This window comes from Mytilus edulis, chromosome 12, assembly GCF_963676685.1.
Source record: "Mytilus edulis chromosome 12, xbMytEdul2.2, whole genome shotgun sequence".
Lineage (NCBI taxonomy): Eukaryota > Metazoa > Mollusca > Bivalvia > Mytilida > Mytilidae > Mytilus > Mytilus edulis.
In genome coordinates, this window is record NC_092355.1 from 35,485,541 (window position 1) to 35,513,295 (window position 27,755).

General features: G+C 30.8%; 2 protein-coding genes across 2 annotated transcripts in view; both read left to right on the forward strand.

Moving 5' to 3' along the window:
- The first annotated feature begins 5,685 nt into the window (after positions 1-5,685).
- LOC139498336 (neuralized-like protein 4) overlaps positions 5,686-27,755 on the forward strand; it is a 118,287-nt gene continuing 96,217 nt past the window's right edge. Inside the window, exon 1 of the mRNA XM_071286707.1 lies at positions 5,686-5,785. The gene's annotated coding sequence lies outside the window, so the exon portion shown is untranslated. The remainder of the gene's footprint in view (positions 5,786-27,755) is intronic.
- On the forward strand, positions 9,292-27,533 carry LOC139498338 (neuralized-like protein 4). The gene is made up of 6 exons (XM_071286716.1): positions 9,292-9,513; positions 15,142-15,217; positions 18,229-18,395; positions 22,193-22,252; positions 26,181-26,263; positions 27,169-27,533. The coding sequence occupies exons 1-6, from the start codon at positions 9,321-9,323 to the stop codon at positions 27,364-27,366; spliced, it is 777 nt and encodes a 258-aa protein (XP_071142817.1). The 5' UTR covers positions 9,292-9,320; the 3' UTR covers positions 27,367-27,533.

The following is a 27,755-nucleotide window of genomic DNA, read 5'->3' on the forward strand; positions in this document are numbered from 1 at the left end:
GGGTTTAAATACAGTCATCGTCAAATTAAATATATAAACAAATAAAATTGTTTCAAATAGCGTGTATTGGAAGGGTGCTCGTCATTCGGTGGAATGTTATTAAGTGTAATACATTGAGCACGTTGAAATCTGAATTAGCATAACCAGTTTATACAACACGAGTTTCATATAGTAACGCAATTACATTACGTATATCATACATTATTAATGTGCTCACCAATACTATTAAATGAACTGGTGTAAGCAGTTTTCAAAATTGAGGTGGTCTATTGTGTAAGAAATGAAAAAGGAACACACTATACATGCTATATGTGGCTAAAACCACTAAATGTGTATTAAAGAGGATTTGTGTAAGTATATCCTTTCAAAATCTACGGGTTCGTGGAAGAGTGCTTGTTTTGGGTGTCATAGTCAAACACTTAAACTTTTATATATACTGCTTCACGTCGCATATAATCAAAAAGAAAGATTAAAGACTGGTCGAACTCTAGTGTGTCCGGAAATGGTGGTAACAGGTCTGGTAGGTTGTATATTTGCAAGTAAAGATCCAGGTCATTGTGTCAATATTTTACAAATAAGTGTCCCGATTCATCTAAAATATACGAATGGAATATATGTATAACCGTTATTATCTTCATCGTTGTCAAAAGAAGCTGAAGCTTTTACAAACTTAAGCAAAATCATGTGTAAAAAATAAATGCAAATGTATGAAAAACACTTGAAAGGAAACATTATACACTTGAGCAACACTCCAAATATTAAATCGAATAAAATAAGTTGTGTGTTTTTAAGTGAATAGGTTATCAGGCTTTATGGGATGATAAATGGTGTCATCCAAAAAGAGATTGCTAAGTTGAAAATAAAAAAGTAACCTGTTCCGCCTTGACTTCAATATACGGTCGAAACTTCTTATTTTTGTAAATGGCACCTTTAAAAGTGTGCATAGCAACACCAATATCAAGTAAACTATATAGATTTGATTATTTTGACATGTATATTGTAGGCTTCACTAACGGTATAATCCAAAAGTTTTATAAACATAAGAACTAACACTCTGATAAAAAAAAAGTTCACTTCGAAATAACATCGCCAGGTGATAATAATTTAATTACACCAGAGTTACTCCAATTCATATAGGATGTAGAGAATATTTCCCTAAACGTATATCTTTATTCTCATGTAACATGTGTAAAAATTCATCAAATTGTAACTTTCAGTAATAAAAACTTATTCATTAGTTTTAACTAACCTGCACTGCAATATCAAACACACAACCTTATGCTGAGTGGTTGTCGTTCGTTGATGTCGTGCGGTTGTGTTTCTCATTTCACGTTTTTTTATACAGATTAGACCGTAGTTTTCCCGTTAGTAGGGCTTTACACTTGTCATTTAGGGTGACATTTATAGCTTTCTGTTCGTCTTGAACTAATGCTCCGTGTTGATGATAATACTTCGACATATTATGATTTACTTTTACAGATTGTAACTTGCATGAAGAGTTGTCTCATTGCCACTCATATTACATCTTCTTATATCTATCATACTGTTTAATATACAGTGCCGTAATTAATCAAATAGCTACACACACATTTTATTTCTGGCTCGTATATCTATACTATGATTCCGTTTTTTATGTTATTCGCCTACTTTTGATAAACATAATACATGTTATAGATGTTTGCATTTATTCTATTGCAAATAAGATCTAAATAAGCTATCATAAACTGTACAAATATAGCAATGTTTTATAATTACTTACTATTAAAACATTGTTGTGACGTCATTTTAGTGTTGTACCCGTTCTTTATGTCAGTGATTAGACTATCATTTACATGTAAGAAACCTTTATGTTATCTTTAACTGTCCAACATTTTTAGGAAGAGCCCTCCTCTTTCTTAAAAAAAATTGGACAACTGATTCTTACTGGTTAATTATAGTTATATTATAAAAAATAACTTCCGCCCTTCCGCCTATTGTTTTCATCATGTGAAAAGAAAAAAAATACAAACAAAAAAAGAATAACAATTAAAAACCAATTGTTCAGAGAACAATTGAAGGTCTTTCCACCATTAAAGATCTGTTTTGGTATCAGCATATTAAAAATCAGTTTAAAATGTCATTTCCTATGGCTTTATGAAGTATAAATATGAATGTTAAGCAAAGTTCAGAATCTACAACTTCCTATTAACATATGACCTTGTTTTTAATTTCAAGGTCACAAACCAAGGACCTGAAATCAAAAGACCCTAGGTCTTTAATATGTTTGGTTAATGAGTTAAACCTCTTCACACATAATTCTAAATATATAATGGCCGAAAACTCACATTTGTTGTCGACGCACCCTTTCAACCAAGATCTATAAGTTACGGCATGTCGCAACTAACAATTTAGTAAAAATACGGTTTTTGAAAATAAGTGAAAATAAGCCAAAATCTAAATTTAAAATATGACCTTAACCTTTGACTTTGACCTAATTTAGTTCCAAAGACCCTATGCTAATATCACTGATGGTTTAGAAACGCATATCACTTATATCAAATACATCAGGGGGATAACTCTCATATGGAGTCTCTAAATCTAAATCCTGAAGATGTAACATCTGGTACAAACATATGTTACTCCCCTATTCAAACTACACTATAATATGTAATCTATTTAGCTTATACACATACTTTTTTATATTATCGAATAAGAATCATATAAAGTTCTTTTAATACAAATGAGAAAGAATATATAAAAAAAATGTTCTGTGCTAAACAATGGTTAACAATTGTTCATTTTATTTTCTACAATAAATTATTCAAATGATAATATCAGTGAAAATTAAAACAAATCTAACGTTCGTAATTAACATATACAATATCGTTGCATGATTGAATGATTTACAATAAGAAAACATAACAAGTGCATGTTCCATGTCAAAAGTTATTGTATGATTTAAAATACAATAAGAGAATATAACAAGTGTATGTTCCGTGTCAAAAGTTATTGTATGGATAGGTGAAACTTAAGTTTTAAATGCTTTCATTCTATAGCAAAATAACCTAGGTATCTAATTGTTTAGAAGGTAAGTTATTTTCATATTCGATATAAAAGCAACATTTTCCCCCGGATTGATCAAATATGGCTTGTCTGATTTTTCTGTCTATTCATTAAAATCCAAAATGTCTAATATTTATAATCCACCCTCATTTTCATTTATTTTCTGTACATGCATTCAACGTTTCATTTTGTGTTAACTATTATTAGCTCACCTGACCTGAAAGGTAAAGTGAGCTTTTTTCATCACTTGGCGTCCGTCGTCTGTCGTCGTCCGGCGTCCGTCGTCCGTAAACTTTTACAAAAATCTTCTCCTCTGAAATTACTGAGCCAAAGTTAACCTAACGTGGCCACAATCATCATTTGGGTATATATACTTTAAAAAATGTGCGGCGTGACGCGGCCGAACCAACCAAGATGGTTGCCTTGGCAATTTCAAATTGTGGAAAATATAAAAAAGAAGATGTGGTATGATTGCCAATGAGACAACTGTCCACCAGAGATCGAAATGACACAGACATTAACAAAAATCCGTCCTCCCTTTTTTTAAAGTCATATAGTCGTTCCCTAACTGCTAGAAAAGTTGTTTGAAAATTTGAATTCGGTTCTACGTATACGTAATGAAAATTCAAATGACATATAGTTTACAAGTGTGAACAAATCTTATGTACAGGTAGCTAAACAAGGTGTAAAGATGTGAACAAATGTAATATGAAACTAGTGTACGTTACATTAAACCAAATGTAAACATGTTTACTGTACACAGCGTTTTGTGTAAACACGGCCTTAGTTCAGCAGATTGTAGAATTGAACAGAAACATATCATGCAGATGACATCATTTACAGGTTGATTGGAGTGGAGTGGAGTGTAGAAGTGCTGGAGTGTTTGAGTGGAGTAATTTAGTACAAACATGGGTATAGGAAATAGAGTGTAGTTCAGTTGTGGGGTCAATATTTTGTTCAATTCAACCAATTTATAAGATTTTTTTGTATAGATGTTTTGCTATAAAAATCATAGAATGAATATTTGGTCTCAACTGCATTCATGTATAATTTCCCTTGTATGTTAGGATTATACAAACATGCAGTCACACATATTTAAAGATGGTCTTAAGTGTGTTAGATGTACTATGTGTATCTAGTTGACACCACAAAAATGTTATGATAAATGTTACATGATAGATTTCTATAATTTAGAAGTGGGTCTTATATACCTTTGTTCTCAACACTCTGGTAACTATAACTTTGCTGTGTGTGTAAAATAATTTTACACGCACAGCAAAGTTATAGTTATAAACTACTAGTATATACAAAACAACATCATCAACAGAACAGTCTTTTGCGGGAAAAACGATCCATGTATCTATTGAGATCAATATATCATTCAGTTAAGTTATTTTTGTCTCCCGCTTAACATTTAGCTGAGGTTTAGTAACTAAAACTAAACAGTCTTTTGTTGTACTGTAACATCACCGATCCAGATAAGGGGGAGGTTGGGATTCCGCTTACATGTTTAGTCCGACCACATTTTGTATCTATATGTCTGTCTCTAGTCAAGGGCTTTTATATAATAAACAATTTGTTATTCAGTTACATGTATCGGTTCTTGTGTTTTTCGTATAGACGCTATCTAAGGATTTCTTATCCCAGGCATATATTACCCTAGCCGTATTTAGCACAACTTTTTGGAATTTTGGATCCTCAATGCTCCTTAACTTTGTACTTTTTTGCCTTTATAAATATTTTGATATGAACGTCACTGTTGAGTCTTTATAGACGAAACAAGCGTCTGGCGAACTTAATTATAATCATTGTACCTTTAATATCTATCTAATAAGCCAGCAAGGTGACCTCTGATGACTATCGACGGTCTTATAACATGCATAACTTATTAGGAAAATACACAAATATATAAACAGATACCAAACTCTTGCAAATTGATTTTTTTAGGTCTATTTGATTTTATATCATAAATTAAAAAAAAATACATTAATACTCGTGTGTGCCTGTATAAGAATTAGTTTGTGTAGATCAGACAATCTTATGATTTATCTTTGTTTCACTTCTATAGCATTATTTTTCTTCCGATAGGTTAAATGCCTAGTGTATGCGTAACCCTTCTCTAGGCATAGGGCTCAAATTATCACAGGAATATGGATTTTGGGAGGTTGAATTATTTGCTTGCAACTAAAATAATGTTACTTTTTTTTGGCAACTGAACTGGCGGTAAAGACTATTTAACTATTTCACTTTCATCAATAATAATTGAACAAAAAAAGAATTTAGTTTTTTATATTTGTTTTAGCTTATTCATGTTATTCTCCTTAAACAATAAATATATACATACTTGAATGTTGTTAGATATTACAAATTTAAAGGAACATTCGATAACATAAAGTTTACAACACGTACATATATATGAGACCCGTCCATTGTACTAGGGTCAAAGCAGTGGAAAATTCGAAGTTCGAAGCACTGTTCCCGTAACTGCAAACTTGAAAATAAAGTCAATGCAATCTATGACACATTTTTTAAATAGCTGTTTTATAAACGACGTACCTTATGTAAATATTTTTTAAATATGCATATATATATATAAATCATTTAACTACTGGCTCCAATATATGCCATTTATCTTTCATTTTATAGAGAAACAACATTGGAATTACTGGAATGAATAATGACACAACTGAGTTATGAGAAAGACTGAATGAAAAAGAAGGGAGGAATATTTCAAAACTGTTTTGTAAGTGCGAACTCTTAATTGTTCGTAAAAAGGTATTGTAGTTCAAATGAACTTTTCATTTTATGATACAATTTTCAATGAAACTTCGTCATTGTCACGATGCATAGTTTTATCCTTCAAAGATGTTACTATGTTAAAAAATCTATACATATGTCAAAATTGCAAATTGTTACAAAAACCAATAGAACAATGTACAGAGAGGTTTGGTCGTCATATGAATAACAAGATACTTTTTTTTTTGGGGGGGGGGGGGGGAGGGATTTTAACCAAACGTTTTTTTAAGACTGATATACCTTTATAATTTTACTCTCTTTGTCTCGATTTCAGTTGACTCGAATTTATAGATAGGTCGACATTTTCCAATATGTCTCTAATTTCGTCCCATTTAAACGTATGCGTGTATATCGACTCCTAATAAGTTGGATGAGTAAACTAGTTGGTTTACCCGAGCCAAATTAACGATTCTTAGATTGACAAAAATAATTCAGGTGTGTTTTTATCACGAACTATAACATACATATCCTATTGTCTCAGTTAAAGGAGAAGGTTTCGTACCCTTAAAACGTTTAAACCCGCTGCAAATGTTTGCACCTGTCCTAAGTCAGGAATCTGATGTAAAGTAGTTGTCGTTTTTTTGTGTAATTTATACATATTTGTCGTTTCTCGTTTTTTGGCTCACCTGGCTCAAATTTTTGTAATCTTTTACAAAAATCTTCTCCTCTAAAAATATAAGGTCAAATATAACCAAACTTCGCCACAATCATTATAAGGGTATCTTGTTTAAAAATGTGTGCAGTGACCCGGCCAACCAACCAAGATGGCCGCCATAGCTAAAAATAGAACATAGGGGTAAAATGTAGATTTTGGCTTATAACTTTGAAACCAAAGCATTTAGAGCAAATCTGACAAGGGGTTTAATTGTTTATCCAGTCAATATATATCTGTCCTGAAATTTACAGATGAATTGGACAACTGGTTGTTTGGTCGCTGAACCCCCCCCCCCCCCCCCCATCCTCCAATTGGTAATGTTTAAAGAAAGTTTGCCGTTTGTGGTTATTATCTTGATTACTATTATAGATAGAGATAAACTGTAAACAACAATAATGATCAGCAAAGTAAGATCTAGAAATAAGTCAACGTTACCAAAGTGGTCAGTTTAGCCCTTAAGGAAGCTCGCTTGTCATGTTTTGGAATTTAGGTCAGATTTTCGGTATCCTCTGGTTTTATCCATTTGAATGCCTTAACAAAATTTGCCCGGTGACCCCCATTTTTCTTTTTATAAGTCTTTTACATGTATAATGATAAGCTGTCTGTTAAAGTCTTATACATTTTTAATTACTTTTTAATAGTTTTTGAAGACTTAAACTTGTCAATGATAAAGCTATGAAGAGTCAAGAGAGAACATTTTCCAGCCCAAATTTCAATGGCTAATATCTCGAAAACAAACACGGTGACCTATATATTTTATTTGCTCTTTGGATTCCTTTATTAATCCCCTATCAATATAAACTAGTGTTTTGAAAAGTTAATTACTTTGAAACTGAGAAACCAGCTCCCTTAGGGAGTTATTGCCTATTATAGTAAATTTTAAATAATTTTCACTAATGTGGTAAATTTTGAAATTTTAAAAAATATATGTTCCTCTGTTTCTAAAGGGCCAAATTTATTATAGATAGAGAAAATAGTAAGTACCAAAAATGTTCAGTAAAGTAAGATCTACAAACACATCACCATCAGCAAAACACAATTTTGTCATGAATCCATCTTTGTTCTTTGTTTAATATGAACAAAGACCAAGGTGAGCGACACAGGCTCTTTAGAGCCTCTAGTTTTATATAGATTAGACCGTTTGTCTTCCTGTTTGAATGGTTTTAAACTGGTAATTTTGGGGCCCTTTATAGCTTGTTGTTCGGTGGGAGCCAAGTCTCTTCGTTGAACGCCGTAACTTGACCTCTATTTTTTTACTTTTATAAATTGTTATTTGGATGTAGATTTTTCTTATTGGCACTTATACCACATCTTCCTATACCGATATCAACAAAAAAACAACTCGTGGATTCAAATTGATTAAAATGTAAAGTTCATCTGGCAATACACGCTTAATTAATTTTCCGGTCTTTGACCACTGTATTGATTTATGACATGTTTTTCCACCAGTGTTTACCTTTGATCATTATACAAAAATACCCATATTCATACATTAATGAGCTTGCATAAATTATATAAATGAAAAAGTAAAGATAGGTCAACATGGACAATGTCCTTGTTCTAAATAATACAAACGATTCAATTATGAATGAAAAACGGGAATGTGTCAAATAGACAACAACCCGACCAAGGAGCAGATATGTGCATACATCTTACTATAAGACAAATGTAAAATAATTTCAAGGAAAATCGTCCTTTAATTTTTTCCACAAAAAAAAATCAGAAAGAATTGTGTTTTGTCTTTACTATAACAAATGTCTATCAAATTCAGTTCTCTGCGCACGTTTTTGTTTCGTGTAATTTTCTTTTATCTTCGAGATTGATGTCGGCTTTTAACATAGCACATATACAATGAAACATTGAACATATAGTCAACATGTAGAAAAGCGATAACTAGTATCTCATAATAATGACAGCGGATGATCATTTTATGAAAACATCCTATGCCCTACTGTTAAAACTTGTGATGACAACCGACAAACGAACTAATACTTAATGTTTTTCTATGTCATAATATACCCAAATCTCCATTGAATCATATTTCTTATCTATAACATTGTATTAATGATAATAAAGTCAAAGTCAAATCAAGTTTACCTCAGTTAGAATCTTCACAAAGCGATCAACCACGAATACGAGACACCTCATGAAAATCAGAATATGTTCATGTTATGCAAAATTTGTAAGTAACTTCATACGAATATTACAATCTGTTTTAGTTATGATATGTTTGATATGTATCTATCTATACTAATAGAAATGAATATTGGTTTTCCCCAATTAAATTCAAAAATACAATTATTTATATTTTATTTAAATTGTACAAGTTGCTTTCTTATTAGAATTACGTGTAAGAAACAGCTGCATTGTTCTCTTGATTCTACATCATCATTACAAATCACTCAGAAAATTCCGTTTCACTTTGTCTTTTTGTTTTGGCTTTTTAATGCCAATTGCTACCTTGATTTTTCGACACTTCCAATATTTGAGCTTTCATAAGGAGGGATTAAGAAACTATTTAAGAAACGTGTACACTTTGGAAAAATGCAGCGTAACACTGATGTGAGCACGAAATAGATTTGAAAAAAACCGAGATAACAGTCACTGCTACCAAATCAACATCAAATTAGGACAATACGGACCTTTGATGAAGAGAACAATGAAACTAAAAGACGAATCTCGCGATCGGACGTCCTATCCCGTAGTTATATATGTTTTATCTTTGTATCTTACGAATGCAAAAGTATAATTACTTTCTTCCATATTTTTAACATGGAGCATATTGTCTATTACAGATGGTTGAAGTAAGCAAACAACTTAACAAGAAATGTGGAAGTTTCATCGTATCTGTAGTGAAAACATTTCCCTGGAAAAGAATTGTACCACTGCAAAGCGATTAAATCTAACCAAAACATCTGGTGGTGGTATTTGTTTTACCAACACAGCATTAGTGAATGGCAAAGTTTATGAAATACAAGTAGACGAGCTAGTTAAAGAATGGGGACTTTCACTTAGCTTAGGTATTTTTTGTTATCATACTTTACAAACTAATAATAATGTTAATGACACTACCGAACCAAACACTACTATCAAATTAAAGGTTGATAGAATCGCTATTTAAAAACCCATAGCTTTTGTCTAAGAAAACCATGTATCAGATTCAATAGAAAATAGTTTGACCTTTTACAGTTTCTAATATTATGTGTTAGTGTAAGAAAATCAAAAATTGACAGCTGTACTATTTGTAAGTTAAGACTGTGACAATGTTGAGTGGTTAAGTTCTGGCACTTCCCATCTCTTATTAATTTCATTATAATTCTGCATTTCTTCCTCCTTTTCACAATGTTCTATATGAATGTTATATCATCAATTCCTCGATATTATCTGTATTTTTGTAGACTTTGTGACAATTTCAGTTTTCACTCAAAATGAAACACTGCAGAAATGTTTATATCAGACTAGCATTATAAAGTAATCTGTTCAGTGAAATGATGATTGTTTAACCTAAACATGATAAATCAGTTGTTAACTTGTGAATTGTAAAATACGTCAAAAATTCATAGTGGTCAGTGTCAATAACTTTTCTTGTTCATCTTATCTTTAACAAGGTATATTTTAAAAACAGCAAAAAATGAATTAACATTTCTAATAAAGTGTATGAGGTTTTACTGCATTGACAGTTAATATGTTGTCATAAACCGATATATTGTAAAAAGTATCAGCTTTTTTCAACATGTAAACAAGGATTTTGAGTTTTAAAGTATTTACGTCTCGGGGATTCACTAAACATGCTAAAAGTACACACTTTTTAAAGCTTGTGTTTAAAACAGAAAACACGAACAGAAGTTTCAGATAACAGAAAAAGCTCAAATACAGTTATGTGTTTTGCATGACAGAGATACTACATGGGCTACTTTCGTAACCTTACTTTATCAATGCAATCATCCCATCATTACGATGATTATCATCCGATTGTAAACTCAGAGTAGAAAAGTTGACAAAAAAATGGTTTTAAAAAAAAACATATGTGTTAGTATTTCTGTAATATTTTCTATACAGTTGTCATTAAAAATCTTGTGCTAAAATGGATCAATTATGTAGATTTGACAAATATTTGAACTATTTTTATTAAATCAAAAAGACCGATTAGACACATTAACATTGTTCACGTTCTGACAAAACACTTTATCAAATTTTATATGTAATACAGTCGTGAAGTTGTTATTTTACATAGTTGAATAAAAGAGATATACAAAAATGGCATAAAAAAATAAAAAAAAATAAGAAAAAAATATACTAAATTTTAAAGATCGAGAAACACAAACTCCAACGAAAAACAAAGATAAACCAAAATGCTGTGAGAGTATACAGTTTCTTGTATACGTATCATTAGTCTGCATGCTCATGTCAAGTACAACACATATGTACATGTACACATCATTTACACTACATTACCGCACTTGTGCATTACCGTCATCCTTGTGGTATATGGGACGCTAGATAGGAATATAACTGTGGAAATGTTATATGTTATACGATACCTGTATGGTGTTTACGTTCTTTAATGTTTGCTACAACTAATGTCATATAGGTAGTATTTGAAAAGCAAGTTGTTGGCTTGATAACACTGAAGTTCTGATATATTGTTTTATAATAATAATAATGAGCTATGTCATCAGCAATGCCCATTTGAAGAGTAGCTTTAATTTTGGAAATATGTTGCATCTTTAAGTTCTGTATACATATTGATTATTACAACAAGTACATTTTATCAAGGTTATAATTATAATTATTATTCCTAAGATTTATTACGAACTTTCATTTTTGGTAACACGCAATCACGTGACATGGAATAATTCGGTTAATTGTCATTCAATTGCATGGAATGAAGATTAACCCTTAAAATTAATACTAGCGGATAACCTTTTTAGTTTTTAATTATTAAACTAATTCCTAAGTGTTTTTCAATAATTAATAATAGTCTGCCACTGTTATTTTGGTATAATAAAACAAATGTGGCCCTATAGAAGCAATGAATATCCAAAATTGTCCACCCTTAAAAGTTGCTTCCTCATTGAAATAACCTTGTCCTGTTGATAATTTTGGATATTAATCTTTTCCAAGATTTCTACGGGCCAAAATTGAAAAATATTATTACTCCTGACATGAGCTAATTGTTCTGTAATGTTTAATAATAAGTGTTTATAAAATCTACACTACGCCATCATATCTTCGTTGTAGTATCTATTAGCATTGAACAAAGTATAAGTCATTTCAAATCGAACGTTATGGTCAACTTTGTACTTATGACTGCTCAGAAAAATAATTCCTTGCACCATTAAAACAAGGTTGTTGCTGAAACATTTATTGAAACACCAACTTCCATGTAATGTAGTATCTCTGTCTAATACTATTTTTGTTTAAAAACAAACTCAGATTTATTTTTCTTCAAAAAACATGTTCTTTAATTTCGGAGGGGTGACACTTTGTCGTATAAGGTGTCTTATTCACAGGAAATACCAACCATATCGTTTGACAAATCAAGAGTTGATATTTGCAACAGGAAGAGCTACACAGATGGGAAAATGAAAAAATTAACAGCAACCATCCTAAACAATACTTAGCGTGCATTAATTACTAAAGATTTGAATTTGAGTTTCCATTCACGCATTCAAGGTAACACAATTCCAACAGAAGTATTTTGATAATTTGAAGGTATTCGCAATAGTATCACATTTCACATGTGGTATAAGTTGGTTAATACATCAAGCGTTTCTATTGTATCATACAGTAACACCAATATTCTTTTATCTATAGTATTTTACTATAACCAAGCATTGTTGGACCTGGATTTAGAAGAATACTTAAAATAACCTCTGACATGTGAATGTTTATCATGCTGTACGTAGATTCGTTATAAATCGTTTGATACAGTTTTCGTGGATTTCTTTGGTACAGGTCAACCAAGATATTTAATGTTCAACGAGTGACACATTTTCTACAGGCGTGTATGCAAAACCACGAAATCCAACATTCACAAACATGTTAGTTTTCCTTCATCCCCGAAAACCAGCACACACAAAAATAATCGAATCAACAGTAGCAGTCCATACCTCAAGCGTTCATCTCAATACCGGAATATGACAAGCAAGACGATTTTACTTTCAAATTCACTTGCATATGGGATATACATTTCAAAGCTAATTCGATATTCGAGCGCTAACAGCTACTATTTATACTTTATAAAACATCACCGGTGTCTGAAAATATCGAGTTATGTCAAGGAACGTCTCCTCCTTTTTTAAAAATAAAACATTTATAGGAAGACACCACTATCTTGATGATATTTATTCACAACTGATAAATGATGGTTTTCAAGAATAGAGTCTTGGTATGGATTTTTCATCTCAATAAAGTGTTACAGTGTTCCAGTATGTGTCTTTGTAAATTGTTAACCCTTTCTTTTAAGACCAGTTTTAAGTTACATCCATCTAGCATGGTTCGGTACACATACTTTGTCGTTGTATTATTGTGTTATGGTCATTTGTGTATTCTTGTGTTATTGTCATTTGTGTATTCTTGTGTTATTGTCATTTGTGAATTCTTGTGTTATGGTCATTTGTGTATTATTGTGTTATTGTCATTTGTGTATTCTTGTGTTGTGGTCATTTGTGTATTCTTGTCTTTCATTTTTCATATTTGTTTGTGTTATAGGGTTTAGGAATAAAGCAAAGTGGTGACTGCTGTATCCCTTTTTTTTTATTTTTGTACCTATTTTGTCTGTTTATATTGTTCACACATTATTGTCCATGTAATGGAAATAAATAAACTCATCATAAATACCAGGACTAACATTTTACACTGACGCCAGACGCGCGTTCGTCTACAATAGACTCATCAGTGACTCTCGAGTGAAACAATGTTTAAAAAGGCGCAAATAAAGAACGGAGTTTAAGAGCACTGAAGACCATAATTTCTAAAAGTTTTGCAAAATACCGCTAAGATAATCTATTCCTGAGGTAGTAAAACCTTAGTATTTCAAAAATTCAAAGTTTTTTTAACAGTTCATTTATTATTATGAACATGTCAATAAAAACTCAAGTCAACACAGAAGTTCTAACTATTTGTCTGGTAATACCCTCGGGAAAATAAATCTTCTTTTGAACTGAATTTTACTGTACGTATTAGTGTGTGTTTGTTTTTTTCTACATTGGCTAAACGTATGGAAGGAGGGTTGAGATATCAAACACAGTTCTAACCCGCCGTTTATATTTCGGAGTTGAGTATGGCGCTTAGTTTGTTGCTTTATATCTTGTGTTTATCCTTGATCAACTGATTTTTATAGTTCTTTCTTATGTTGTGCTGTTTCACCCCTGTTCCGGATACCGCTAAAATGTTTAACCCCGTCACATATTGTATGCATGTGCCTGCCCCAAGTCAGGAGCCTGTACGTCAGTGGTTCTCGTGTGTTTATGTGTTACATATTTGTTTTTCGTTCATTTTTTGTACATATATTAAGTCGTTAGTTTTCTCGTTTGAATTGTTTTACATTGTAATTTCGAGGCCTCTTATAGCTGACTATGTGGTATGGACCTTGCTTATTTTTGAATGCCTTACGTTGACCTATAGTTGCTTATTTCTGTGTTTTTTTGCTCTCTTGTGGAGAGTTATCTCCATGGCAATCAAACCAAATCTTTTTTTAATATTGTATATACTGCTGTTTTTTAGTTAGTGTGTCTTCGTGTTGCCATGACATAGTCAGTTGTATTGTATATACTGCTGTTTTTTTTTAGTTAGCGTGTCTTCATTTTGCCATGACATAGTTAGTTGTAGACTTATTAATACGGCAGCTTTGTGAAAAATTGTGCACATCCTGCTACAAGCATGAAATTTGGCATATACCTTCCTCAACTATTACTCTTTATTTCAGATAGGGAGGCATTTGAAAAGTATGTCTCACTTCCGCTAAAATCATCGTCTTTCCTTTTAGTCGTGTGTGTGTGTTTGTTCAAATGCGATAAAGATTATTCTACGAGAAAAATAACTGTAAATATTCAAAAGTGCATATTTTCGAACGTATGAACCCTCATATACATTCAGTTTGATGGAAACATTGACACATCTAATACATTACTTTTCTTTCATTTAAATAGTCTACTCTTACTTTCTTAATCACATTACACCTCATTTAGTAGTCCATCAAATAAATTGATGATGAGTTTATATATTCTTTACTATCATTTGATAGAACAGTTTTAGTTAAAATAACAACTGAATTAAATAAACGATATTACAAATAACTGACATCAAGTTATGTCAAGAACCTTTATCATGTAAACTGAAAAAAGTGTGTGCAATACAACGTCACAGATTCGTATCAGTTGTTGAAACTAGCCATGTAATTTCTTATTTTGAAACCATATAACATTTTTAAAAAACAATTCAATAAAACACATATAACACCAAAACAAACGCAATTTCAAAATAAGATTATCAAATTAACTTTCTAATAAATTTTCATGGGTACCAATAATTCAAAACATATCAGTCCATATACCTTAGAAATCTGTCAATTTTATAGTAATCTACAAATGAAAACCATATTGAATATTACAAATCTCAGATCAGTTTTATGATCTATTGTGCAGGTGTGACAACAAATATACCATCTGATCTAACGGAAATTCACTGGGCTTGGAAGTTGACAGAAAGCTGGATATTACGGTAAGTTCATGGTTAGAGGAAGGAATGAGACTTTTCTACACGTTTCTCTGATTTCAAATTACTGTTACCACTCTTGCCTTTGAATAGTCTATTGATACAAAACATATAGATATGTTTCAATCACCTTTTTTCAAAAACATACTGCTTGGAACAACACCTGAAATATATAAAAGGCAAGGCAAAACACAAGCATACTTTTAAGTAAATATTCACCAGATTTCATACACTTCATGAAATGATACTCGATGTGATGACAGCGTTTCAATGTGTGTGTTGTGCATCAATACAAGGTAATATTAAGTGAAGCGAGGATAACAAAAATCAAGTTATCAAATTACCGTTATCTAGATCTATCAAATCAAACTAAATACGAAGCACCTTTTATACAAATATTGGTTATCGCCAGTGCAAAACGTTGTTGATGAAGGTAAAGTTAAGTTGCTTTTAAATGTTCAAAATTTGGGTTTTCAAAAAAATTCACACGTTCGATAGCGTTGAAATATTATAGTAAAATCGAATGTAGACATTAGAATATGAATGACATAATTGATGATTTTGAAATTTAAAGCAACTGATTGTCAGCATTTTGTTTGAATTTGAAATAGTTGAAACAAATCAGGTTTTTAACCAGTTGTTTATATCTTATATGAAGTGGTGTTCTCTTTGACAAATATTTAGATAACAACTTGTTTCGGCAAAGCTTCAATGTCAAAGTAAATAAACCAACATACAAAGCTTACACGACAATTTAAAACTGAAAGTCCTTGAACAAAAGGCGAAATCAAAGTTCAAATATCAAATAAATGGAAAACACTTGTTATAAGCCTTACTTGGTACAGGCGTTTCTTTGTCTTTGTCAGTGTGGCAACATTTAGACTAACAGCTTGTTTTTTCTCACTTATATAACAGCCGCATAACATTCCATTATATTGACCTCAATATTAAATCAAAACAAACAGAAATAATTGGTAAAAATGTCAAACTATTAGGGACTGGACTCAACACTGTGTTAAAATCCTAGTCACTACAGAAATAAAAAAAAATAGCTATGTCAACAACAAAAATAGATATCGGCTGTTGTCTGCTCTATGGTCGGGTTGTTGTCGTTTTGACACATTCCCCATTTCCTTTCTCAATTACACTCTATACAAATCACATAAGGTGTTGTTATACTAATATAAGATTGCTTTATATGTCATTGATATATCTAATTGCAAGCTTTTTCATTTGCATAAGTCTAAAATAATTCTATATAACCCGTGAACAATCCTTTTCTTTTTGTATTTAAGAAACATTGAAAAACTTTAATGTATTTCATAACCAAATACCGTCCCTGTTGCGCTGTTGAAACACCATTTATATCATACATGCCACTGTATATTTTGTCAAGTGATGTCTCATTTAAAGTAATAACCATTTTTTGTCGTTCCGGATGCAGGCTGACGTTTTTTTTTATTTTAACTTTGAACGATTGTAGAATTACTCATTTCAATCTTGTCGATTCTGAAATCCAGTTTGATTTATCTTCAATGATATTGTATATAAAATGGTTTATTTTCTTATGTTTTTGTTTTACATCCCAATAAATGTAATTGCATTCATTTTACTTTTCCGAAATAAGTGAAGAAAATAAGAATTCTGTTGTGTTGATTTTTTTTATTTTCGAATAATTGTTGGTTAAGGATATCGTTTCTATTTATTGGACTGAATTAAACAGACGAAACGTGCGTCTGGCGTAATAAATGATAAGTCTGGTACCTTTTGTAACCATATTGCACGTTTTAATTGAATCAAGATACAATTTTGGGAAATTTTCTGTTTGCCATCATCGGAAACCAATACATTTTTCTAAAAAAATATCACCTAATATTTGATATCAAGTCTATTTAACCACCATTCGGCTATTATGTTGCAGATATCGGTTTCTGATCCTAAAAACTTTGTCTTACTTTTGATTTGTTTAGATTTAGAGTTGATGTTTATGAGACTCGACCCTTCCTTTACTGACCCGCATCAGTTGATCCTTTTAATTAAAATATGTTGTTCTCTCCCTACACATGTTTACATGATGTTGTTTATTTCTTTCTTATCTTTCAGGTATTCCTCGTATTTAGATTCCAATTGTTTACCGTCGATACAATCAATGATTTTGATATTAAGACTCAGCCCTTGAATGTAATATCACGAGATTTCCATACCTCGCAACACGCATTAATGTTCCTTATTTTTCTTACTATAGAGCTTATATATTAACAATGTATCCATGCATGACTCCCAATACAATAATGGGGTTATTTGACTACATTTTTTTGTTAAATGTTGATGTTTGATTTCTTCAACGACCAAAAACATGTACACACAGTTAACACTTTTCACATTACTCAGACCAACTTATAGATATAATCAATATGTAATAACAATATTCCTTGTACTAATCGAAACAATATACGTGTTTATGGGTTGCCTTGGTATTATTTTATACGTTGCAAGTATTGTATTTCTTAGCTCCAGTAGTATATGTATATCATTTGAAAAACTGAGAATGTCATACAATTGCAAGGTAGTGTTATTGAGTATTGCAGTAATAGAGTATTACACAACACCGTCCTGACTTTATGTGACATACTTTCAGCTTTACATTAAGCAGTAAACAATGAAGAAAGGAAATAAGAACTTACAAGTTAGCAAAGTTTCTTAAGGAGACAATATTTGCCTTTGAAAGTGAAATAATATTTAAGGACCTTGCTTATATTAAGTAGCACGTTGATTCATTAATCACAGATACATGTAAATGTCGTATAATATAATAATGAAAAAAAATATTTGGAAAACGTCGAACAAAGCCATTTGTAGAGATAGAGATTATTTTTTGTCACCCAATCTAAGCTACATTGATAATTCCAAAGATTACAGGTTTTAAATTACTTTAAGTAAGGATTACCCTAAAGAAGTTACCGGGTAAGAAAATATAAATAAAAAGAATCATTCATTGTTTACACTTTATCTTTCAGTGGTAATACTTTAAACAAAAATGGAGAGGTGATTGGTAAATATTCCTTAAATTCAAATAAATTACAAGTCGGTGCTAAACTTGGTATAATGAAAGCGTCAGACAGTACCCTACACTTTTACTTAAATGGTATCGACCATGGTAAAGCTTTTTCTAATTTTCCTGAAGGTAAGACCACTATATGGATGGGTATAATGCAATAAGTAAATGCTACTATAATTTATTGGAGTTATTTATTGTTATTTGAGGAATCTAAATGTGATAATGTTAGTTGTAAAATTGATAGTGTTATATCTAATTATATTTGTTTTATTTGAGGACTTTTACTTAGTCATTATCCTATGTTATAGAAATACTTTTTAAGATGTTTCTATAACTAATTCATCTTATTAGGGTTTTAACAATCGTGAAGCAAATACCGTGAAATGAGTTTTTATAGTAGACCATGTACTTTTCATATTGTACTATTCGTGCAAACGTCATCGTTTTATGAACATGATTAAGTATAAGGAGCGAAACGCGAGTCAAGATGATATCAAATCCAAATATATGGTCAAAACCTCGAACAAAATATCGCTAATATATACATGATAAAGCCGATAAATGATTCAAGCTATACATTGCACAAAACAAGTCATGTTGAAGCAATTTGTCTTCTGATTCCTATTCTAAATATACAGAACACAGGATAAAAACAAAACAAGCATTATTTTCGACCATATGATGGACGTTGTTTTTAACAAAATAGTGTATCAAATTAGAATGAATCAATCAAAATGTAATACAAATGCTTATACATATATGCATGGTTATACATATTTGCATATATAAACTTCTTGTTAAAACGCATTAAAGCAAAAAAAAAATCTTAAAGCTCTTGGTTCCCAACAGACAAGTAACATGTTCGCATCAATTCGTATTACATCGTATGTCGTTTGTCAATTGACAGTTTATTTGGCCACTATCGTATTTGTGCTATATTGATTAAAAAATGTGTCCTACCATCCACCTTGGTGATTTACGTAGCTTCACAACAATAATTAAAGTACAGATAATATGCAGGAATGGCCTAATAAAATAACTTTATGAGAACCTTTATCTTACATTTGTTAAGGCACAATCTAACAACAACTTTAATGAAAAACCGTATCGGGCAACTGCTTAGTGATCTTTTTCTTGCTATTCTTTGCAATAATTTAAAAGATATATCAAATTCTTAAAAGCAAAAACCCATAACTTTTATTAAACTTATCATGGTGAATTCTCTAGCAGCAATAATCCTTAAGCATATCAAGTAATAATAGTTTCCAATTTGTTTTTTTTCCGCTTATTATTAGCACATTATAGATAAGGGAAAACTTCCAAGGGTGAACATCATTAGAATTACACTATCTGTATGCACATACGAGTAAGTATAAGAGAAAATAAGTCACGGAAATGAAGTTGTCAATCTTCTTAGAAAGTAATTGACAATTTTATCATATTCGTGCTTTTGGCCAAGCAAAAACAGCCTTATCTGATGTACAGAAGTTGTCGTTTGTTTATGTAATTTATACGTTTTTCTCGTTTCTTGTTGTTTTATATAGATTGGACAATTGGATTTCACGTTTGAATGGTTTTACACTTGTAATTTTGGGGCCCTTATATAGCTTGCTGTTCGGTGTGAGCCAAGGCTCTGTGTCAGGGATGGGGTCGAATACTTTAAAATGTAATCGATTACATTACAATTACACCATTTTTCATATGTAATCGATTACATTAGATTACTTTTCTTTAAAGATTACTTTAGATTACTTATGATTACATTGTATATTGCAATATCAAATTTTTTTTAGCACAAAAAAGCTAATTTTGGTGATTTTTTTAAAAGCTTTAAAATAAATTATTCATTTTCATCAAAAGAATTTATAGACAAGTACAGTGTAACATGTGTAATTTGATAAAATAGCTATTACAGACAAGAGCATGTCCTTTCTCTATGTAAAAGATCTAACATTATTTTTTTTCTACAAATTTTAACCAACTGCCTAATTAACAAAAACCTAATAATAAGGAAGAATTGATTAAGTATAGTCTTTTTGTCTGTTGGGACATAATTGACACATCCATTAATGTTTTACAGGTGTTAATCACCACTTCAACTTTTTTTTAACAAACAATAGGTGAGCTTGGGTATTACAATGTTATTGTCTTTATAACAATATCAATAACGTTAAAAGTGGTTGATTGTCATTATTTTGTTTGATTTTTTGTTATACTTCATCTAACTAATAATTATTGTCAGGTGAAAACACAAAACAGCTTTGTAACTTAGGAAAGCATATACATTTATCTTTAAATTAAGAAACAGTTTATTTCAATAAAATATATTTTGTACTAATGAAACTTCTGACGTCACCTGTTGTTTACTATGCATATTGTTTGTAATATTATGCCATATGCATACGCTGTGTATGTACTTGTTTGTACTGATGAGCCGTAATGCTCAAAGTTAATAAAGAATAAAAATTAGAAAGCACATATTATACACTAATTTATGCAAAATTTATTCAATTTGTCAATAAATGAAATCTGGTTTTAACTTCCATTTTGAATTAAGTGAGCTCATATATGTATGTCGACCTTCAAAGTAAAATTAAAACTAAATGTCTTCTGCATTTGAATTTTCAATGTAGTTATGTAAAAATATTGGTTAAACTTATATCAAATTGGAGTGTAATATCAGAAGTTTTCAATCAAGGAAAAACATGCTTTCAAGGCATATTCTTGTATCATAAGAGCTCAATCTCACAACAAAATATTTGAGAGGCAATTTCCTTTAGTAAACTGTTAACAAAATAAAACACTTGGTTATACAAATTTGTTAAATAAATGATACAATTTATCAAATTAAACAAGGTCCCATCATTGTGAATACCAGTTTCATGATTTTTCATTCAAGCTTTACATTTTCTTATTTTCATATTGTCTATCAAAAACTATTTTCATATATGTAATCAGCAGGTAATCATATGAATGTAATCTTAAAGTAATCTAAAAGTAATCATGATTACACCTGTTTTTGCAATGTAATTGATTACATTCTGATTACTTGTAATCAGAAATGGCATGATTACTGATTACATAGGATTAAACTGCAAAATGTAATCGATTACAACTGATTACGATTACTGATTATGATACCCCATGCCTGCTCTGTGTTTAAATTTGACCTATAATGGTTTACTTTAATAAATTGTTATTTGGATCGAGAGTTGTCTCATTGGCACTCATTCCACATCTTTTATATCTTTTAAACTATAGAACATAGACAGAAATCGTGGACAAAACATGAAAAGAATCAAAATCGCCGAAAATTTCTGTCAAAACTGGGTCAATAGTCCGACTAACATATATTTGTACTTTTTTTTCTTGGTCTGACATTTTTTTTGTCAGCAAATGCTGAATACTAACATTGACAAACATCGCTGTTAACGACTTCATACTGTAAATGTGTTTTTTCCAAGTCATCAGTCTACGTTTTAGTTTTTTGATGTTGACTTTGCGGTATTCGTATTTAATCTGTTGTTTAACAATTAATTATGATGTTGAACGTTGGTTGCTTTATTGAATTATTTCTAATTTTGCTTCGACGGTGTTTAGCTTACTTTCTGAAAAGCATTATGTTTGTTGTGTTTTTTATTCTGATTCATAAACGTCATTCATCTTTGTTAGTTGTCTTGCTTTCCCCCCAGTTTAATTCCAGATGTTCTCGTTTATTGATGCAGTATCAATCTGTGTTGATTTAAATACAGCCATTTGTCGACATTTATGTGTTGTTATTGTTATTATGTTTAAAAAAAAAAAACCAGATATAATATGATCGCCAATGGCCATACTGTCCACTAAACTTTAAATTATCTGGATGCAGCAATGATTTGTAACCTTACAACCTTAAAAAACTAAAAAAAAACTTTACTTTTCAGTTGTTTATGGTGTCGTTGACCTTTGTTCAAACTGTTGCCAAGTTTCTATCATTAACAAAGGTAAGCTATGCATACATTTCTTACAAATATTTATAAAAAAATAACCAAAAAGATGTGGCTATCGAACTCAGATTGACAGACATGAGAAACTAACGATTGTTTAACAATAAATAATTCAAATAGATCTAATAGCACCAATACTGCCCTCATTGAAATCGCCAGTCATATCTCTGAAATAGCTTTGTATCACACATCAGTCAAAATTTATAGATTTGCGTGTGATCGTTTGCATTCAGTGAGACTAATTAAATAAGACTGTCACAAGATTTAACAATGTTTACCAGAAAGTAATTATCTGACCTTGATGAAAATGTGTTAATGAAAAAAAAAATACATTTAGAATTAGCATTATAAAAGCCCTTAATAAATTGCTCAGTTCTATCGTAGAACTTAACCTAACATGTTGACCGTAGAACAGATTATTGCAGTTAAACTCTAACAATCAATACGGTCATCTTTACTTGTTGCTATGCTTTATTTGTTTGGCCGGGTTTGGCATGTATACAAGAACTAATTACATGAGTTCTCCTTAATGTGTGTGTGTTTTGTTTTGCGGTATATTACTTATTTTCTGTTTGCGCTGACGAGAGCTGTAAGATAGTTTTAATGATAACGTTTTTCTTTTGTTTTTTTCATCCTTTTTTATCTCCTGGTTCTTCAGATTATGATTTATATTTCGATTGCGTTTTTAATAGTAGAGCATCATACAACACAAATCATGCAAGTGACGATACACGTGGGAATTTGTATGAACATGCCTTACGGTGAATTTGTATAATATTAAGAGGGTAGCCACGAAAATAATCTATCCCGTCATGGTGGCCATCTTTGATTTTAAAAATGACATCTTTACAGGTAAAAGACATCAAAATATTTCTCTTTTGCATGCGCTTTTGCATTTATTTAATTCAAACTGTTATTAAATAAAGTGAATGAGGGTTTAATTGTTTTATTGCAGTACTTAAACATCACTTCAAGTAAAATCTTGGTCGATTACTCACTTCCGCTTTAAATAATATCTTACATTTTATCCATCCTTCCACACACCAATGTTTAAATCGTAGAATGTTGTTGAATATTAATTTCGATTGTTGTTTTTAGGTTGATCTTTAGACCATATTTAAAATGAATCTCAATCTTAAGTCTTTACTTGGCATCCGTCCGGAACCATTGCTTGGCATCAGTCAATTGTGAGATTGCATGACTTTGTCGAATGCCATTACTTAATGAAACAGCAAAATTGTTCAGCAGAATAAGATCTTCAAATAAGCAAACACGACCAGAATGCCCTCATAATCTATTTTAAGCATTTTATTATCTTTTACAAAAATCTCCTCTGAAACAGACAAATTTAACCAAATGAGCCACACTCATTATAAAGGTAAATGGTTAAAAGTAACTGTCAGATGATTCCGTCTACCAACCAATATGACTGACATTTATAAATAGAGAAAATTTGAAAGGAACAAATATGTTTAGAAAAAAAATATATCTACCAATTGTCCATATATGTAAGACAAATTCTTTTCTTCAGATTTTGAGTAATTTCTTGCAATTTGATTTGCTAATATTTTCCTAATAAAGTTCTGTACAATTGTTTTATAACGTCAATCGGAATTATCTTCCTTATGTATTACGTCAATTGGAATTATCTCCCTTATACCATTGACCTAATAAAACAATATCAAATTAAAGTGTCTTTATAGTCCGAATATTTTAATTTTTTCACAGTTTTTGATTAAGTATCTAAAATATATTTGTTTGATATTGTCCTAATATTGAATTTAAATATACTAATATGTAGTATTACAAAATCAGGATACATTCATTTAACAGTGTTCAAGTGTCCTAATATGGAATGTATCAGGTCAATAAAATTCATATAGGGTTTGGCGTCGCCTCACCCGATATGCATTTTATTGACCCGAGGAATTTTCCTATTAGGACATATACACACTGTGTGTATATTAAAATAAAAAAATGATCAGCAAGGTAAGATCTTTTAATAAGTCAAAGAAACTATAAAACAGACAAAAAGATCAGTAATATAAGTTCAACAAAATAGATATGCCTGTCTTGAAGTCTATTCTCGTCTTCAATGTTGGAGAGTGTGCTTGATAATATACTAAGTTGAAGGACACCGGCTCTTTTAAGCCTCTAGTTTTGTTATATAACTTAATCTCTGATATTTTTCATTTTTTTTTCGTTAGAATATATTGATAAGTGACTATATTTGTTGGTAATCAAACATATCAAATATATTTTACCTACTTGCAATACTGCGATCCTGAAGTTTAATGTGCGCAGTGTTGGTGTAAATGCATTGGTTAAGCTTCACCATGCACAAAATTACTCATATATATGAATGTGAAAACCGTTTTTGATATTATGAGGCACACAATTCTCAATTGTACCTACTCGCTCCTCCAACAGACATAATTTTCCATTACGTACATATGAAAATGTATACATATTTAGCTAATAATAAATTTTGTCAAATAACAAAGGAGGATGTATTTACACTCACTGCTTAATCTGTAATCCAATGTCATGAGCTATTTATTTATAAGTACTTGTATTATGTATGTCTGCTTGACATTAATGTCAGAGGTTGTTGTTTAACTAACATTACAAAAATTGAAGATCTTTTCTACGTGTATGGAAATATCTTCATTTTAAGAAAGCAATTCCTTTAAAAATAGTATGGTATTGGTTTGAAAATAAGAGAAACAAAAATGAGCAGCTAATGAACAACAAATGGAAAGAAGCAATCACTTGTCACATTTTAGCTACATTTAACGAACAAATAGGAAAATTATAAATTATGGTCGTACTTAGTTTAGTCTCCGATTTCCAGAATTTATATTATTTTTTATATATTCTACCACTTCTAACCCGATACATAAACTGTTAAATGGAATGCTATAGAAATATCGTTAACGTCCATCTGTATGACCTAACTGTTATATATTGGCTTCAGATTGTAATTCGAAGAAGGGAAACACAGATAATAGAGGTCGATATAATTTATTGTTTATTTTTTTCTCGTTTTGATGGATAGTTAATTGTTCCTATCAGCAAATGGATACATTGATAAATGTTTATTGTAATCGCTACCCCTTTTTGTTCTATTCCTAGTGATACCAACGTATATTATATTAAACGTTGATTTCAACTGAACTGTTAATCAACATTAATAGCCTATTTCATCCAAACAGTTAATTAAAAACAACAATACGGTACATGAAGAAATTGTAATACAAAGCAATAACATTAAAATACTTCTTGGAGAACATTTATTTGGCTGCTTTTGCATTCTTGAATGTCTTTAAACCCAATGTTGTTCAATACATTCAGTTTCTATGTGTGCGCAAACTTTACATTATTTGTGCCTATACCAAGTCAGGAATATGACAGTTGTTATTCATTCGTTTAATGCGCTTAAAGTTTTGATTTTTTCCATTTCATTAGGTGCTTTCCGTTTTGATATTTCCGCGGAGTTCAGTATTTTTGTGAATTTAACTTTTCCTGTCATTTACAATAAAAATGCGTGATATTTTTAACAGTTTTTCGTAGTATGCCCATAACAATAGTCAATATACCTACTAATGCCCATAACAATAGTCAACATACTAACTAATGCCCATAACAATAGTCAACATACTAACTAATGCCCATAACAATAGTCAACATACACAATACTATCTATAATAAAAGTCAATGTATCAAATAACTGACACAAGCAGATGTACAAAAAACCTAAATCAACATTTTGCTACATTTAAATGTATTTTTTTTTTAACATCCGTCGCATGTAAATACTTGGTGAATACACATATCAATCAAAAAGCAGTCTTTTTATAACACAAGTGAATAAATACATTATTTACAGCCAATATCACAATTTGAAATACTTTTTTATCATCAGAATTAGCTACAGGAGTTGGAGCTGGAGCACAGGTGGCTATCAAAAAGGCGCATAATTTCAGCGGGAGACCAGCAGATTGGAATGTATGTATAAATACTACCTTAGTATAAGCATTTTTTTCTAAAATCCTCGCACGTATATAATTATATTTAATTTGGAACATATTCAACGATGAATGTCTTCTAAAACGTTCGTGACTCAAATGAATAGTTCAAAACGCGAGTAACATCAAATTGTATACATGAGGTGTCGAGTTTGATAAATATTTTAACGGTGAATGTATTGATTGAAAATCGAGTTAGTATTTAAATTGCGATTTTTAATTAAAAAAAACCCCAAAACATATCAAAATGTCTTACAATGTTAACGTATGAATATTTAATGTTAACATATTTACCAATAGTAATGTTTTTTTATCTTAATTTCGGACTTTAATGAGTAATATATTCACTGGTCGAAGTAGTGAGTGTCCCATACCAGCAGCAATGGTGGCTTTAAATCAACATCTCTATCAAACAACTAAAATTTACATTAAATCGAACACTATCTACTACCAAGGTGCAATCAGCATGATAATACATCTACCCAACAGTGCTTTGACGTATATGTTTTTTTAGTGTGAGCACTTAGGAAGATTTCGTTTCTGCTGTTAACATGGTTAAGCCTCCAATTAAAAGTCTATAAGTAGTTTGTAGTTACATGGATGAGGGTTTGATTACAAAGGATGTAAATATGTGTCCGCCCTGAGATTTAGATAATCAAGCAATTTGTACACACACGTATATTATGCTGTTGCTATAAATCTAAACAGTCGGAAAATGTTGATACATATCAACAAATCAGAATAGAGAGTGTGCATAAATGTCGCACTTATATTCTTTACACATGCTAGATATATGGTTTGTATCAACAAGTAACTATATTGTGAAACATTAACCTATGTTGTGAAATTAATTAAGCATTTTTATATTATGTTGTTTCTCTCCAGGTGAAAACAGTGTGTGAGTTCATAGAGTCAATACCTAACTGTGCGCCGTATGTTGAGAAATTCAGATCAGAACAAGTCAATGGGGCTGCCTTATTAGCACTCGACAAAAAGGATCTAAAAGAATTTTTCGAGATGCCTTTAGGATTAGCCGTCAACGTTTGTTTGCATTTGAAGAAGTATGAAGAAAAAAATAAATGAGACACATTTACGCATTCTATATTTGTACATACGAATCTTGTAGATTTGTATCATAGTTTATCGTGGTTAAAAAAACAGACTGTGTGTTTAATTCGTTTTGTATTTGACCTTTAATATGAACAGAGGTTGGAATCATCAAATAAAAGAATACAAATTCATGTCTAAAATAGATGATTTTATTATATATTCATACATGATGTTTAACTTCCAATACATATACTTTCTAGGATTCTTATGTTCACTGCAATCTTTAAAAAAAGTGGAATTCACAGTGAAAAGTAAGATTATTTTCAAAATAGCAACCACTCAATTCAGTAGAACCGTTTATAATGTCTCGTTGTAGCGTGATTGCCTAAATTGCAGAATTCCTGGGTTTGAACCTTGAAATC

What these genes read in the sequence shown, in the direction of transcription:
- LOC139498338 (XM_071286716.1), top strand. Translation starts at nt 9,321, where the DNA reads ATGTGGAAGTTTCATCGTATCTGTAGTGAAAACATTTCCCTGGAAAAG. An exon ending in ACAGAAAGCTGGATATTACG is followed by an intron (nt 15,218 to 18,228) that starts GTAAGTTCATGG and finishes TTTATCTTTCAG; the next exon opens with TGGTAATACTTTAAACAAAA. An exon ending in TTTTTCTAATTTTCCTGAAG is followed by an intron (nt 18,396 to 22,192) that starts GTAAGACCACTA and finishes TTTACTTTTCAG; the next exon opens with TTGTTTATGGTGTCGTTGAC.